Source organism: Spinacia oleracea, chromosome 2 (genome assembly GCF_020520425.1).
Source record: "Spinacia oleracea cultivar Varoflay chromosome 2, BTI_SOV_V1, whole genome shotgun sequence".
Classification (NCBI taxonomy): Eukaryota; Viridiplantae; Streptophyta; class Magnoliopsida; order Caryophyllales; family Amaranthaceae; genus Spinacia; species Spinacia oleracea.
This window is the reverse complement of record NC_079488.1, coordinates 112,732,613-112,750,675: the sequence shown is the minus strand read 5'-3', so window position 1 is coordinate 112,750,675 and position 18,063 is coordinate 112,732,613. Positions and strand designations below refer to the sequence as shown.

At 36.4% G+C, this 18,063-nt stretch overlaps 1 protein-coding gene across 2 annotated transcripts; it reads right to left on the bottom strand.

Moving 5' to 3' along the window:
* Nucleotides 1-3,382: 3,382 nt before the first annotated feature.
* Nucleotides 3,383-18,015, bottom strand: LOC110798960 (probable ubiquitin-like-specific protease 2B). 2 transcript variants are annotated; one of them, XM_022004184.2, is made up of 16 exons: nucleotides 17,743-18,015; nucleotides 14,704-15,029; nucleotides 14,534-14,627; nucleotides 14,398-14,435; nucleotides 14,069-14,260; nucleotides 13,893-13,968; nucleotides 12,568-12,676; nucleotides 11,775-11,846; nucleotides 11,544-11,675; nucleotides 9,426-9,626; nucleotides 9,263-9,318; nucleotides 8,878-8,971; nucleotides 7,844-7,934; nucleotides 6,447-6,566; nucleotides 5,434-5,799; nucleotides 3,383-4,759 (listed from the first exon to the last, which is right to left on the bottom strand). In XM_022004184.2, the coding sequence occupies exons 1-16, from the start codon at nucleotides 17,879-17,881 to the stop codon at nucleotides 3,701-3,703; spliced, it is 3,165 nt and encodes a 1,054-aa protein (XP_021859876.1). In that variant the 5' UTR covers nucleotides 17,882-18,015; the 3' UTR covers nucleotides 3,383-3,700. The 2 variants fall into 2 exon arrangements, with proteins under 2 accessions (XP_021859876.1, XP_021859933.1); XM_022004241.2 differs by having other exon boundaries at nucleotides 12,598-12,676.
* Nucleotides 18,016-18,063: the final 48 nt, after the last annotated feature.

Sequence of the window (18,063 nt, the reverse complement as noted above, 5' to 3'; positions counted from 1 at the left end):
TAGTGTACAAGGTATTTTGTACATCATGCTTTTCTATCGGTTGAAATAACATATTTATTGTCTTTTATTCTCATTTTTTAGTGGGTTTGATTATGTGTCAATAAATTAATAGTGGTGTACAAAAGAATCTTGTAAACTGGGTGTACATGTAGCCTTTTCCGTACAATACGTGTTAGAATTTGGATACTCCGTACTATTGTTATTTGTAGTGTTCAAAACTATGAGTTCTCGACAAAGAAAGGATCTTGATTTGTTTACTTTTGGGTTTCTTAATTAATTTTCTATTTGGAGTATGTACAACCCGTAATTCAAAGAGACTAGTTGATCAATAATCTGCATGTACTCTCGCAATTCAAGCAAATTTCCAAACATATAGGTAGTATATTTTTTTTACGAAAATGATAAAGGTCATAAAGTACATGCGACCTTTAAGCCGTGTTACAATGATGGCATAACATGCTTACGTGTCATGAATTAAATTACAAACTATAATATTTAACTTATATAACCTATTATGCATGTTTCAAAAAAATGTAGGAAAATCTTAATATTCTAATTTGATTCCTTCTTTATATCGACTATCTTATTTACATATTTTCGTAGTAAAATATTGCATTGTTATATAATAAAAATATTCCGATGACGCATAACCTACGTGGCGCCTATATGTACCAATTAAACGCTGACACGTAAATTTACGACAGCTAAATGTTGTCTCAACTTCCAACCTTTGTCATCAACCTTTTTTTTTTTTAGTCATGACATTAAATGATTTGTTTGGATTTCCGGCCTTGTGGAGTTGTGGGGCGAAATTGCATTAATAACGATGACAACAATAATGAAATATTAACCCCCGTCATTAAGTATAGAAATAAAAGTCATGAAAAATGATTCACCATTATAGAAAGATTTGCTTATACGTCTTTCTAGCCTATGCTTAGTTCCTTTCGATAGGAGAATTCGTTGCATGGATCAATCAATTTGTTATAAACGAAGCAAGAAAGATTATAAAAACGTAAATAAAAACACAGAGATTTAAATGGTTCACAAACAATGTGTTAGCTACGTGCACATGCAGATGGGAGAGAAGTTTCATGCTGGGACAATGCAGTAAGGGCTGAATTGACCGATTTAAAGCATATTCTAACATAATCTACTCTAATCAAATGATTTTAGATAATCGATTTGCACGACCTTTGATCTTTCACGTGGAGCCAATTTAATCAAAGAAGAGTGGTTAAATTGAGTATAATACAAACCAATATGTCAACTCAATCGTATCTATGAATTTCTCTCCTCCGCTCATTCAATTCTATTTTATTTTTTTAAAATTGAAAAGAAAAATACATCGAAATTAGGACAATCTTCTTTAAAAACTGTATCCTAATTTATCTAAGGTTATCCTCTACTCATTATATCCGTTACAAATATAATCATAGAAACCCAATACTTTCATGCCCAATCATTTTGTACCTCTTACTTCTAGATTATTCTTGGCCTATAGACAATACTTTAATTATGCATCGAGCTCCATTTGATTATTTATTTATTTATTTTATTTTTTACTATTTGAAGGTTTAGAAATAAGTATTTTTTTTCAAATAAGTAAAAGAATACCCCTTTCCTTTGAATTTAACTATTTGGATGTACATATAAAATTTTCTATTGTAGAAGGATTTGAGGAGACATGACACTTAACACAAGGAAAAGCTTTGGCATTTTTGTACCTTAAGTTAGACTTTTAGCTCCCTCCCCCATGACATTGAGTTGTTTGGCACATGGTAAGTATTCAAGTATGCATCAAGCTAGTTTAGCCCTTTTGTTCTTTTGGTGAAAGCTTGAAAATTAAAACTCTTTCTATAATTCTATATGTAGCAAAATGAATTTTGAATTTTGCACCCAAAAAATAATTGAATTTAGGCATTCTCTTATATAGTAATGGACTTTTAGTGTAACTCACTTTAGCTTGATTTGTCGATCTAATTAATAAGTAGAGTGAGTTTGTCAAATAAGTTCAAAAATATCTAAGAGGAGTTTGTCTTGGGGTTTCGAAAAAGGATAAAATGGACAACTTTTTTGGTATTTTTTTGTTTTGTTTTGTTGCAGAGCACTCGTATTTGTTACACCAATTTAATCATTTCCTTTAAAACTTGATTCTGAAAAGACCAACAGATTAACCTGGCGAGCTAGCTAATGACAATATAACATCATTAACAGTGCTAATGACAAGTGAATCCTTGTTAATTAGCCAATAATAGCGTATTAACAAAAGAAATATAAACATTAGACTATAGAAAAGGCGCATATTGACCCCATAAGAATGGTGGCAGGAGGCCAAACATAAGAGTAAATAATACGGCAAAGCACCATTATTTGCTGTAAATGCTGCGTTAAGTTAGTTCCACTTCCATTTTACATGCATTAATATTGGCGTTCAATGACCTAAACGTTGAGTAGGTAATCAAATTTGCAAAAGATATTGGTAAAGTAGTTTTTTTTAAGGAATTATTGACTATTCCATTCCCAACTATGGCCAGTCTTCGTTATTAAAAAATGAATAGGTTTTCTACGAGACAGTCATACGCATACGATCGTTGACGTCAATAATTAAAAAATACAATATGGTTAGAAACTATAATTATTTGATTAAGAAGTAGGTAACTATTTTATCACAGTGTGTATCTATATACTCCGTCCATGTTTACTCAATTTAGAGAAAGTATTTTCTCATATCAGATATGTTTTTATAAAACATATTAGCCAACAAAACGACATAATAGGCTAAAGACAAATAATAAAAGACAAATTTTTTTTTTTTTAAAATGCATCAGTTTTTGAAAAATACATCAGTTTTTGAAAAATAGCATCTGTTTTTTTTAAAATTACATACTTCCTCCGTCTTTTAATACTCGCAACGTTTGGACTTTTGCCACTATTCATATAATCTACTTTGACTATTCCTAGTGCTTTTTATATAAGATAAAACATAGTCATGTGGGATCTTGTTAGATTCGTCTCAATGTATATTTTCAAAATATCAACTTTTTATAATTTTTGCGTAAAGAGAATTTAAGATATAAATTATCAAAGTTGTGCATTGGCATGTGTGAAACTAACAAACGTTGCGAGTATTAAAAGACGGAGGAAGTATATTTTATGCTTGTCTTATTCCTATTTCGTCATTTTGTGGGAAGAGATGTATTTGCTAAATACATCTCTGAAATGGGCCTCTCTGCCACAAACTTTTTACCATTACTAGCATCCATTGCCACCTAAAACAAGCAGTAGTGACTAGTGAGTAGTAACTTATATTTCCCAAATAACAAACAACTACAGTTTTTCCAAACGCAACCTAAGAATCTCATTATTACTGGAATTACGGTAAAAGGCAACAATTGTGTCCAGCAATCTGAAAGCACAATTTTAACAGTTACTACGTAAAACAAACTACAGCCTATTACTTATATTCATGAACTGAATAATACTAATAATCCTGATTCTTCTTACTAAGATATCGATTTTTCTTGGATCCAAAATTATGGAAGAGCCAACCAACCAACTACGCGAAACACTATTAGCATCGCGAATTCACCATGTTACTTACAACACTGAAAGCTATTCACACCCCCATGGCAAACCAAAACAACCTACATAGAAAAAGATAAACAATAAGATTTACATTTTAAAACGAGGGCCCCACTTACACCTCAAGTTCCTTAGATATGCTTCGAACAATCTCTCGTTCACCATCACCACCCAACGGTGTAAGCCGGATTCTCTTTGCCGCGTGCACCTCATCCGGGTCTGAGCCTGAATCCTCAACCACCTCGTTAACGGCTATAGTATCTTCATCATCTTCAATTATCTCAAATTCTGGATAAGAAGATGGCTTCTTAGTTTGTACCTGATTCAGAATATGTGATTTTTCAAGATCATTGTTTGATGGTTCCTTAGCCTCTTCTGGGTTAGGAGTATGTAATTCCAGAAAACCATGTGATGATTCCTTAGCCTGTTCTTGATTAGGAGTATGTAATTCCAGAAAATCATGTGATGATTCCTTAGCCTGTTCTTGATTAGGAGCATGTAATTCCAGAAAACCATGTGATGATTCCTTAGCCTGTTCTTGATTAGGAGCATGTAATTCCAGAAAATCATGTGATGATTCCTTAGCCTGTTCTTGAATAGGAGTATCCAGATCAATGTGTGATGGTTCCTTAGCCTCTGTTTGATTAGGAGTATGTGATTTCTCCAGATCAATGAGTGATGTTTCCTTAGCCTCTGTTTGATTAGGAGTCTGTAATTCCTCCAAATCAATGTGTGGTGGTTCCTTAGCCTGTTCTTGATTAGGAGTAAACACATCCAAATCATTATTACCATAAATTTGAGCCAACTCTTGAGAATCCTCAGCTGGGGTCAGCATCATATCACTAGAAGCAGAAGCATAGCTTTCTGTCAAACTATCTATATTATCATCTTTCGGTTGATCCAAATTTTGATCTTGACCAGAAGAAGCAGCACCTTGGAGTCCGTTCCCAAATTCAATGATCATCATTTCTTCAGAATCATCAGACAAACAATTTGAAGGTGGTGATGAGTTTTCCTCGTGATCTGAAATTTTTGAGTTCCATTCGAATCCGTTGCTGAAATCTGTGGGTGTGTAACCAATGTCACAAGCTTCAGATGTCATTTCATGTCTTTGTAAAAGTTCAGTTTGGGCCGAGGTGGGGGGGTCAAGATGATCAACTTCTTCTACTTCCTCCTGTTGAAGAGCACACAAATCAACTCCAGACAACATAATTCAACCTTTAGGAGTCAAGCCCTCTATACTCTCCACAAGAACTAGAAGGAAGGCATATTGCTATGTGGAGAAATTGCAACAAGTATAGTAAGGTTGGTTTACGCATCAAAATAGGAATTGCAAGAAGTGAAACAGTATCAGGTGGACAGGGTATGGTTAAAGATTGATGTGGGCCAGGCCGAGGCCCGACACAAAAAAGCACGGCTTGGCACGAGCACGAAGTCATGGGCCGTACCTGGGCTGACTTTTTTTTGGAAAAAGCACGACAAGACACGGCATGACAGAGCACGCTAAATTTAGTAAAATTAGGCATGACGGCCCGTGGACCTGGGCCCTATTCTGAACTTTCCAGCCCGGCATGATGCAAAATGGGCCCAGCCCATTAGCCCACGACCATCTTTAGGTATGGTCCCTATTAGAAATCTACAGAATAGTTCTTGTCACTTGTCAGGTTACTCCAGACAGGAGCGTAACAAAAGTTCAATCAATTTTATGGTTGGGGAAACTGGCATTGAGGTAAGAGGCACTTAGCCAGTTGAGAACTTGAGATGCATGATTACTGCACCTCTTTTCTCTGGAAAGACATCTTTTAACATATATGACCAAAATTACTTGCTGAGCCCACAAGTACTCACCCTGATTGGCGACATTGTACATCCTGGCCGCCTAAATGAAGCTCCGTGATCATAATGCTGACGCTGTTCAAACAGCTCTCTCATACCCACGTCGGCAATGCCTGATATATTATCCAGTAGACCCATTTCCATCCCTTGGACAGATTGGGAATGCAAAGAATTCAAAGATTTACCAGGGCTCATCTCTGAAATAAACTCTAAGCCACTGTCATTCTCCTTGATTTCTGGAAATGCCGAAGGTTCGGAGTTATGGTTGCAAGTTGAAGCATTTTCTGGTGGAGCAACTTCAAGGAGTCCATAGATCAATCTCTGGATATGAACACGCTTAAGAGATGCTTCGGCAGGCATAAACCAATCTGGCTTTAGCTGCAAAAGGTTAAACATGCTATCCATCAATTCTATTGTTCTAACGAGAGAATAGGTAATGATCATCATAATTAATAGCAAAGTCATTCCGATGATCAAACCAGTGTATAAAAAGGCGTGAAAAAGGCGCGCCTAGGCTCTAAGGCGTTTGGAGCCATCGCCCTTTATTGTCTGGGCGAGGCGATTTTGATGAGGCGCAAAAAGGCGCACCTCCTGAGGCACACACCATTTCTTCACATTTTTTTCACTTTTTATTAGGGTGCCTCACTTCAATGAGGCGGCGCCTAAGGCGATGGGAACTCCAAATCGTCTTGGTGCACCTTGAGCCTTTATATACATTGGATCAAACAACACTAATTAGGAACCAATCAATAAACCCCTCATATTTTGTTATTTTACCTTTGAACTACTATATTAAGTAAATGATTTGAAATTTAAATCAGATCAGGCAAAAAACGTATTATTAATCAATAGTTTTGATATACCGTAAATTACCATGAGAACAATCTAGTAACACTATCTGATCTCAATATAAACCCATAAGATAGCAAGTGTGAGCTACTCTAATATATAAATATAAAACTGCATCTACTGAATCTATATACAGAAATGAAAGGAACTTTTTTTTGGATAAACAGAGAACTCACAAAATTCTCAAACTTATTGATCTGGAAAGGACTGAAATTTTTAGGGACTTCAGCTATAAAGAGTTCTGCATAATGAAGCAGGAAGAGGCCACAATCTGAACAGTTCTCCTGCTGTGGAAGCTGCCACAGAAAGGAAACTTATAGTTAAGAAAAGAATAAACTAGTGATACACAGCCTACATGAGAAAAGAATGGCAAAGAGTGGATATGGGAGGAAGGAGACGTGCATAAATAAAGAAATTAACTTTTTTTGAAATTAAACTCTTATAATATTAAATTATCATAATACTAATAGCTTTTTGAAAGGGACAAATTATTCAATGAATTACGGAGACACTTCAATGCAAAACCATAACACCACTGTAACATTTCACGCATTCTTACATGATGCACCTACGGAGTATAAGATAATGATTAATGAATAGCCAGCTCCCTGAAAGAGACATATATCCATTGTATCATGGTCACTTGGGAAGACTTCCATCAAAAAACTATCAAGAAGGACAATATGTTGCAATACACAATTCTAAGAATTATATAATTTAGACGCAAGTCGAAAAGAACCATGTGAAACCCATTGTTCTGACAAGTGACAACTAACTGCCAGTGCCAAGCATAACTTACATAAATAGCAGAGCATACCTAGATAGATGAAGTTGCAATCCAACTATCAACTAAAACCAAATCGTAGCTGACACTCTGACAGTCTAGTTGTGTTGACAAGATAAAAAAAATTGCCTCGATGAATCCACCATGTCAGGTTTTATACTCCATCCGTTTCTATATGTTGTCTCCACTTGGAACTTTTAAAGATTCTAATGCAAATGGAATCTAATTCTCTATTCATAAAGATATAACTCAAACATATTCATGTAAGATCTTGTTAGATTCGTCTCGATTTGTAGTTAAAAAATATCAACCTTTTATGATTCTTTATAATAAGTAACTACATATATTGATGATTCAGATATGCATTGAAAATTGTGCAAAAAGCTAAGTAGAAACAACATTTAGAATCGGAGGAGTATGAGTGTTTGACATTATCTAGCCTAACTTTGTCAATAGTTTTCTAAATTAACGGAGAATCATAATTACGTTTATGAAATATCACGGACTACAGTTTACAAGCCTATATTACAAGTAAATGTACACGAATGTAGATGTGACGGACCCCAACGATAAGATTATTTTCAAACCATCTACAGGTCATTGTTATTTAGTCACAGTAAACGTGAGAGAGGAGAGTTAAACACGCAAATAATCTACCCGTGACCAGAAACTGAAGAAGTCAACTGGATATCCAGCCTAAAAGTACGTGGGCAATTATACAGTCAGTATTGAGTTATTGACCATGTCACCAAGGAAAGGAAAACAAGAGGGACAGCACCAGAAATATACCTCAAGTGAAAGAAATCGCAGATTTAAAATTTTTGAAATAATATCCTCAGATGTCTCCTTTTGCTTCTCTTTCCACTCTTCAGAAAGGTAACTGCCATTTCAACAGACATGTTTGAAAACCCAATTAAACATCATGGTACCAATGGAAACCTTAACCTTAACTATGCAGTAAAGAAGCAGTTAACAGCTCTTCCAACCAGGTCACAGGTTCTACAAAACATACTGCCACCATTTTGTTAACAAAAAGCACAGTCACCATTGCAAGTAGGGAGAGGGAAAGGATGACAAAACTACACGGCAGTACAACATTTCAACTCAATTAACTTAAGAGGAGAAAAATGCAAGCACTTGCCTTGGCGGCACCATAATTCAGCTATCCCCATGTTCCCATTTAATACTGAACAGGCGTAAATCCAGGTTTGAGATAGAATAATAATAACCTAACTGAATACTTCTTCCGTCCCTAAAAGATAGCCCCATACTACATTTTTCAGTTTATTAAGATAGAAGGCAAAAGAAAAGCAAGTGGTTGGTAATTTTGTCTTTTTGCTAATTTAAATAATAGGATGTGAGAGGAGATATGCGAGGACCACATGTTACAAATGGTATGGGGCGAACTCAAAGGGGCGGACCGAAAAGGAAATTGGGGCTATCTTTTGGGGACGGAGTAATTGGTAAAGCTAGCCAACTCAAAAAAAAAAGTCAAGAAAGAAATCAAGAGGAATCAATTTCAAGTTTCACCAGAAAATTAATATGAAAAAACTCGACCTTGAAATAAGAAGATACATGCAGCAGTAGGGAATGCGAAATTGCTTCATTAGTGGAATACAAGGACAAACATATACAAATGACTAAAAAGTGCTGCTTTTGACCACAAGAGCTGGTCAGAACTTTGATGCAAAGCTAAAAGCAAGGCAAAAAAAATGCAAATTTAAGAGTTCAGAAATAGACAATTACATGCCCTAATAAGTCCTGCTCAAAAACACCCAGTGGACTAATTCAAAAGAATGTTGATCCTAATAGAAGGGGAATACCTCTGAACAAGATCCTTTAACCCTGCATGGCTTCCTCTGATAGAATCCATATGCAATATACATGGAACCTTCACAGATTCACCAACATTCTCGTCTGGAAACAGATAGTCCACATTAATTACTTACAAACATAAGGACCCTTTCGATGTCAACGCATGTATCAGCGTTTGGTTTAAAGATTTTGAAATAAGGTATACCATGTATACTGAATTTAAATAAATCATGTTAGAAATGTTAATTTTTTAAACTGAAAGTGACAACAGAAAATTGGAAACTATGTTTTATTGGTTTGACGGAGTATATTCCTGTTTTTAGTTTGTGGAAACTGAAAACAAAAAACCATAACAACCCCTAAAGTATTAAAGAGGGTCAAAACGGCACCTACCATTTATGTTAGCAACTTCACCAGGATGGCATATGACAATCAAACTCCAGTGAAGACTGATAGTACACCCCCAAAACATAAATGAAAAAAGGAAAGTGAGTGTCCATACACATAATGATGCAACCGTTAAGTGAGATCAAAATATAAAAAACTGATATCTTACTTATAATTAACTGGAATAAATATGTAATCCTTCTCAAATAAGTTCACTTTCCTTGTCCATTTCCGAACACGTTGATAACCAGCCTTGCCGTCAAAAACCCCCGATGGGTTTTTGTCTGGATCAGCCAGTTTGCGGAAAAAGAAGCAATTAAAAAAATGAAATCTTGCTCTTTCAGAGGAAGAAATTTCATTCTCTAAGTACCTGTTCAAGAAGAAAAGATTGTGAACAAATACATCAACCATATGAAGCCTAATTATCCTTCAATGAGGAGTTTGATAATACATCAGAAAATCTAGATGTCCCGGCTACCGTTATTACCAGACATGAAAATTTAGCTAAAAACACCAGTGGTTCTAAGGAATTAATTTTGAACTGCTCTAATTCAAATCATAAAGCTGCTGCAAATTTTCCATTTTGATTTTCAAACAGGTTGATCTCAAAAAAAAGCTCCAACGGCCAACCTAATAATCTTCTTGAATACATCAGAAAAATCTAGATGTCCCTGCTACCATTTATTAAAGCGTTACCAGCCATAACAGCAGTAAAAGGGATGAATTTTTGAACAGATCATATAGCAGCTGCTAAATTTCCATTCAAATTTTTAAAATATTTTAAACAGGTTGATCTCTAAAAACACTATAACCTAATAATCTTCTTGAATAGGATTACATCAAGCATACAATAAGAAAAGGAGATAAAGCTACAAAAAAATGAGTTCAAAGAATCTCTAATACTGCCATAGCAAGCAAACTCCTAAGCTATGACCACCCTGAAACCCTTTTAACGGGGCAAACAACTATGCTAAAAAAGTAACCAATACCAATCTAAACAAGATATGCAAAGAGCCAAAAGCAGCAAATATCAACAAAACCAAAGATAAGGAAAATCCATCTATAAAACAACATCATTTACTCCCTAAATAATGACAACTCAAACAAACAAGCTAACTTAATCAAAAGAAAGGATACCAAAAAAAGAAGACATCCCTAAATAAGGGGTCTATTGAACTACCAACACCTCCCCTCTCAATCCCACCTCCACCTCCACAACCACACTAGCACAAAAGACACCACAGCCAAATGCAACTCCTCAAAATTGCAACCCTACCCCACTGGATGGATGCCGTGGCGGAGGGGTTGTGGTGATTTGGTTAGTTACGGTGCTGGTGGGGGCGGCATGGCGTGAGGGCCGCCAGTTGGGCAGTCGGTGTATGGTGGTGTATTAGTTGCTTAGAAAAAGAGAACGGAAATACCACGGGGGGGGGGGGGATAAGAGTAGAGGAGCTTGGGGGTAAGGACTAGGGAGAGGGTGTAAAGGGATGATTAAAACGACATAACAAACAACAAAGGGAGTCAACCATGCTAATTCTTTCTCTTACTCTTTTGAATAGCCCTTACCAAACGTCCCTTACTTTATTTGACTAAATAGAACATCCCACCAACAACCCATCCTCCTTTTGGGCCATACCCTCCTTTCACCTCCAGTACCCATGATATATGATGGTAATATTCTGCATCTGTAATATTTCCCCAAATCAATGATACTTCAAGTCATGTTCAAGCTCAATCTAATCCATTCATTTGAAAGGTAACTACTACTTGAAGGATAATTCAATCGGGTGAGGATTCAAAGCTCAATTAGATTTTAAGTACAGCCCTTCTATTTTTTCCATGAAAACCATACCAAACAAGGAAGAAGTTATCCTCAAACAAAAGAATCTTGACGCAAAGGGTTTTCTTTCTTGATGAGGGGTGTCGGAGATTGAGAATAGGAGTGGGCTGGGTGTTTTATGAAGAAAAGTATTTTGATCAAGTTAAAATAGTTCAAATTAGGGGGTCTAGAGTTGAGAATTTTAATATTTAATGTTTAATTGGATAGTTAATGGAAATGGGCGCCATTGTGAATACGATTAACGGATAAAGGGACCTATTTGTGGTTTATTTAAATTGTTTATATTAGGAGAGGTTATGAGAATAGACTTCTCAGTTGGAAGTGGAATTTGGTTAAATATCATAACAGAAAAATCGATTTATTGTTTTGAGAGAACAAAAGAAACCAGAAACACATTACCCAACACTAACATAAAAACCAAATGAAATATCTATGCAGCATACTTACTTGATATAGAAATCAATGATTGTATCATTAAGGAAAGTATCAGGCTCCAATAGATCCACATCCCTTTTACTGATTACAACCGCGTCTGCGGCACCTTTGGGGTAGACCACTTCTTCAAACGGCTCATCAAAACTGCGACAAATTTACATACAGGGAAAATAATTAACTTTATCAAGTGCCTCGAGTAAAGGATAAAGTACACAACTAGAGTTCTTCAAAAATTTCACTTACTGTGGAAGGTAAGGATCTGAAGAAGACTCGCAATTCTCTAAAGGATAGGGACCTCCTTCACAAAGTTTGCCACTACATACAAACAATTTGGGTATCAAGGGGCATATAACATGGGAAAAAGCTATTAATAGCATCAGCTTATCAGCAGTGAAGTATAAAATAAATCACATAGCATGATAACATTTAAATACGTAGTATAACTTGTAGGATGTAATAATTAGACAGTCATACTAAGGACCTAACTCCATGACTAGTATGAGTAGATATGACTTTCTCAATCTTCAAATGCCCTGTATAAAAAGAATTTCAACTTCCACAGATTTTTTAGTCAAGGCAACAAAACTTTGCCCCTATATCTCCTGTCATATTATTGCAGTCAACCTACTTTAAAGCAGAACCAAAAGGGCTCCGCCCTGCCCAGCCAAGCTCAATTTGGACCAAAACCATTCGGGCTGCACCAGTGTTGTTGGGCTTGAGCACGCTTCAACCCAAAATCTCGGACCAGCCCAATACACTGGGCCACTTTTTTGCGGTGCAACACAACCTGTGATCAGCTTCAGCTCTAACTCTCTAAGGTTCCCATAAACTCTAAAATTAAAAATTAAACACTCTTCTACAAGGATCACAAACCAACAACCATAAAAGATATCTCCTCATAGAAATAATACGTGATTAAAATAATCAATAGGGTGCTATGAACCTTCCCCTGTTCTACGATTTTATGATTTTATCCAACACTTTTAAGGAAAGCAACAAGACAGCATAATTCCCACAACACAAATGAAAAACTCACTTCAGCCCAATGCTCCAGAGAGCCTGGTACCTCGTATTAAATGTCATGATCCGCTCACGTCTCTCAATCCAATGAGGATCATAAGCCAAAAATTCCAATACTTCAATGCCTGCATAGAATACAACAAGATTGGTTAGCAATCACTTGCAAAATCCATAAATACTATCTAAATTATTGTGACCCTTCTTATCAGGATGAAGCCTAAACCTAAATTTATGTTTGAACCTTTCCCATCGGGATGTGAACTCCGACGAGGACGTATATTTTCTTATTAGTTTAGCTAGTTTAGGTTTCATCCTGATGAGAAAGGTTTCCTAAACTTCACTTTATAGCGATTGGGATTATATTTTCTTATGAAAAACAATTTCCCTGAAAAGGTGTTTGGTTTAGGAAACCCCTTTTCAGTTACCCCAAAAACCCCCAATATGCTCTATAGATTTCTCTTCACCATAACCCCAACTACTCATGCTACCAACCTTCCACTTCAACCATTGGTGCCACCAGCTTAACACCCCAACTGGCATCTAATTCTCTTGCCCCAATGTATAACCATCGCCCACAATCTTCATCCCCAAACACCGAACAGGCCACGACCTAAGGTCACTCACTTGAACCTTGAACTGACCAAATCCCTTACGTGTTGTGGATGCATAAAGCATCAAAAAAATCATACAAGGCGACATTTAACCTTGTATAAGAATGCCCCCAACAATTATGCTGCCTAGTTCCTCCCTTTCCGCAAAACCTGTCCCAACACATAACATCTTTTTCGGGAGCACTCACCACAGGTCCACAGACAAAGGTAGTAGTCAGTGGCACGTCAAGTATAGGGCACTGTTAAATACATCCCTTCTCAAAAGGAGCATTGTGATCCTCACGCCAGAGGCGGCAGATAGGTCAAAATCAAACAAAAATAGGTACATCTGCCAAAAAATATCTTCAGCCACCATATCAACTATCAAGTACTAACCACCATAAAATATATAAAAAATAATTAGCAAATCCATCTTCTCACTGAGACGCTAAAAGTGCTGTTTTGGTGGAAAGACGCAAGTTTGTGGCCAACTTCGGATCCAAAAGTCCTAGATATAAATCTGGTGGTCACAATCGACCATGAAGAGACTTAGTTTACCAAGCCCTTTTTACGAAAAAGGGGTATCAAGACACACAGAGGCTTCGTCCTCGGGGGGACAGCATATCGACAAATAATAAACATTGCTTGCCCCAATGAGAGGTGAAATTGTAGGGAGAGCGAACATTTGACAGAGACAAGGGTTAAAAGCAAGCAGACATGTCATCAGACAGCCTTTAAATTCAAAACAAACCTTCCATGCCATGTGCAATTTCTTCTTGCGCTGCATCTCTTGTGAAAAGTCGAACTTTTACTTCCGCTATACGAGCCTGAAAAGTAATAATCACATTTTAACTATATGAAAACCATCTGGTTAGCCACAGTAAGCACCAGATTCATAATAGACAAGAGAGTTTATCGACAACTCACAATGCCACTCCACTGTGACTCAATACTAAAAATTTCATCGAGTTTCCATTCTGACCTAGATGTCCCAGACTCCTCTTCCAAGGCTGAGGCCTCTAGTTTAAGAGAGGTTTTGGTAAACAATATTCGGCACCCAGGAAGATACTTATCACCGTAGGAGACATAATCGGTAAGAATAGATGTTTCCATCTCCTCCTATATACACATAATTGTCAGTACATTGTGAAGCTGATAACTCTTTCTGAGAACACAAAAAATAATAACCAATATATACAATAAAAGGTTTATGAACATAAGGCCACGCCTGAAATAAAGAACAGTGCAGTAATTACCATTTCCCAACCACCATCAGATTGTCCATCCATTGAATCTGCAATAAATAGCAATGAGTTTTACTTGTAAGTCCAAATTTACAGCTCTGCTTCCAGCAGTACAGATGGGGACGAGAAGTCATCAAAAAAAGTATACCATAATTCTCTTCCTGCTCGGAACCAGAAGTGGAAGGAGCGCTCTCTTGAATACTGTCACAATCATCTGATGTCCCAGCATCAACTGAATCGTTCTGCAGAATTCGTCCAGAAAGTGAACTCGTGCTCAAGCCAAAAAAATATAGAAAATGTACATGGAAAACAGCATACACTGCATGGTGATTCTGGGGCGGAATGACTGATATGACCATTTCCAGATGGAAGTTCCACGGGACAGGAGATTCCTATCTCCATGTCCAAAGACGGACATTGGGGTTTAACACTATCTCCACTGAATTGACAGTGCTTTTGCAAGATTCTGTCTGACAAAGCACCAAACACCTCTGATTGTTCAGAAGCAGCTTTAACTGATTCATTTTGAGGTTGACCCGAAATATCATTGACAAAACCACGATCATCATCATCATCAATTGCAACAACATGAATTTGTTTCACAGTGCGGATTTCTTTTACCTGAGCTATTGACCCGGAAGAAGCTAATGACAAAGAAGGGCAGTCAAATAAATCAATTATCCTCTTGGACAAGCCTGAACATTTACTACAAATTTTGGCAAGTCAACAGACTCCACTCGCAAAATTATGATGAGAAAGGAAACCAGAAATGCATCATTAGCAGTTGAGAATTGACTCAATTGACAAAGGAGACAGACTAAAAGAAGAGGCTGAGTCAACAAAATTACAAGGAAGTTTTTCCTTTTCACACGTCTTAAGCCTTTGTTCAACAAGAAAGTCCAACCAATCATAACAGAGACCTTTTCAGTTTTATCCCGGCAGCACCCTCCTTGTGACAGGTGTTTCAATAAATAAATAAAAATACAAAAAAATGTGTATCCAGCCAAGAGAAAAGGAAAATAAAAAATATGCATGCACAGACACACGAAAATAAGTGCTTGAGCAGCAAATTGCGCTCACAGACACAAGATACACATTTAGAAGTTGGGCCTTCCTTTCTAAGAATCCCAACTTCAAAGTTGAAACATCTTCAAGCACCTTATTAGCGTAATCCCACAACAGTCGTAAGAACGGAAACCATGCCCAAAAAAAAAATCACTAGACTAACTTGGTTGAATTTTGTTTGCATTACACGCTAAACTTAATTACCAACAGGCTGCAAGGATATCAATTCTTAAGATATGCAATACTTTTCTAAAACATCAAAATCGTTCAACATTATCTGGTGCAACAAGAGAAGCTTTAGGGAAATCTGAGTATCAAAACATGGATAGCAAAGTCATTGGAGATTGGTCATCCTCCCAAAACCACCAAAATAAATTTGTTTGAAAGATGCCAAAGTAGACTATTGAACAAAGTCCACTAACCAACTAACAAACACAAACATATCAGAATATGGGAAGGGTAAATAGACATTTAATTTTTCCCTCAACGACACCTATAACATAGAACATCAATCACTATCACCTGAGGGTTGTTTTCTCAAAACTTGAATTCAGTGGAACCTTAGGTTTTCAAATTATATTGCAAGGCAGAATAAAGTAGATGACATCAGAAAAATGAAGACATTAAAGATCGGAAATTTTCCACTCTTAAAATTCCCACCATTAAATAAAAATAAATAGTAATTTCTTTCATAATATCAAAGCTAAGAGAATGTGTGTGTGTGTGTGTGTGTGTGAGAGAGAGAGAGAGAGAGAGACCAAATGCATTTCCCTTGTAAAATTAGTTATTTCAACAGAAAAACAGAAAGAAATACAAAAATATAAGCAGAAACATATACTACGAACAACAAAACAGACAATACAAATAATAAGAGAAGTTCAGACTTCAGAGGTCCCTTAAACTTTCTAAAATGAAAATATATATTGTTAACTTTTTGAATTTTTTTCACAAAAATAAAATCTTGGAAGTTCCCAAACATATTTAGAAAAATAATGCCTTCAGTAATATCTTTTTTACGGAACGAAACATCATCTTTTTAGGCAAAGTCGAGATTAACAATCAAAGGTGTGAGTGGTAGAAACTAGAAAGACCAGGGAACCCTCCCAAATAAATCGTAAATCAAAAAAGCTTCCTATTACGATTTACGAGCACATGCTTTGATGAGCTTTAGATCGTTTGAAGTCCTATTGTTTACCTCTTTTCTTCTCTTATTCCTTAATAGGGTCCTTCTAATCCTTCTCAAGATGCCTCCTTTTTAATGCACAAGGCATCTAAACTTCTCATTTCTAGCATCTCGGTTTCCATAGGGGTTATCCTAACTTTTCCTCCAATTACTATGTTCTTTGTTATACACTTCATCATATTTTTCACCTTCAAGTTACGGAAATGTATCTCACTTGCCAAACACCCTAAACTACGAAGCAGATTGGCCCTACAAGTGTACAATCATGCTTTTAAACTTGAATAACTTGCAGTGGAATCTTCTTGTCAAATACACACACAAGGCACTCCTCTATAACCATTACTCCATCACTCAGCATACAACAATGACGTCCTCAGTTTTCCCACCGTTGCCCTTGATAATACCAAGCATCCAACCCAATTAATTCCAATATTTCTAGCAATCCTATAACGAGTATGTCAATATTACAGCATATATGAGTATTGCACCTAGAAGCTCAAACAAACTTTATATGAGTATGTCAATATTACATCCCCTATCGCTTCAAAAAAGATCAACCTTTTTTTGTATTCCTTCTCCACCTACTCCAACCGAAAGAGCATAGTGCTGCATGCTCGAACTCCAACCACGAATATTCAAGGTATGAACAAAACACAATTTTGAACGATCTTTTGCTGCCCCAATTGATCACTTACATGACACTCACTTCTCCAAACTAGAACAGTCATATCTCAAATCCAAATTCTTTTGAATCATTTCCAGTATTAGGCCCAAAAACAACTTAATTCAAAAAAAATAAACTAAATTCAACACAATGCTAATAACTCTAGCTCAGTTAACAAAATTCCTGTGGAAGCTACCCCAAGACCTCAGATCGTATCCATCTACATCACCACCTTAAGTGACTCTCTCTCAACACCAATATAATCAAATGCCAATAACTACAGTTTCTTCCTCCCCGATTAAAAAACGAGCTTGCAACAAAAATCTAACAAATCAAGCATGCTAAAAGTTTATAATTATATCAACTCAAAAACATAAATTAAGACTAAGAACACTAATTAGGAAACATCAAGAGCTGAAATGGAAAGAAAAAATGGAAAAATTACCGTGTTGGAGGAATTGGTACTTAGTCATCGCAACATCATTATCGAATTTAGGGTTTGAGAGTTTAGACCATTGATGACAAGTGTCCCTCAATTCATCATCTTCGTTGAAATCATAGACGCTCAAATCTCTTTCCTTCATTTTTGCATATGAATTTCAGAATTTTCAGGAACCCTAATTGACGAAGAAGGTGATGGGTTTGCGAGGAGAGAGAGAGAAGGACGAGGAAGAAGTTGACTATGTTGTCTGGATTTGGGGAAAGCCGATCATTTGCACGAAACGTTTCGTTTGGGTATTTATAGGTGGAATGAAGTGAGAAAATT

Excerpts from the sequence above, each read along its gene's own strand:
- LOC110798960 (XM_022004184.2), bottom strand. The coding sequence starts at position 17,881 with ATGAAGGAAAGAGATTTGAGCGTCTATGATTTCAACGAAGATGATGAA. Across the intron at positions 15,030-17,742 it reads GTACCAATTCCTCCAACACG|CTTCTTCCGGGTCAATAGCT; the intron begins GTAATTTTTCCA and ends CTTTGTCATTAG. Across the intron at positions 12,677-13,892 it reads AATTGCACATGGCATGGAAG|GCATTGAAGTATTGGAATTT; the intron begins GTTTGTTTTGAA and ends TATTCTATGCAG.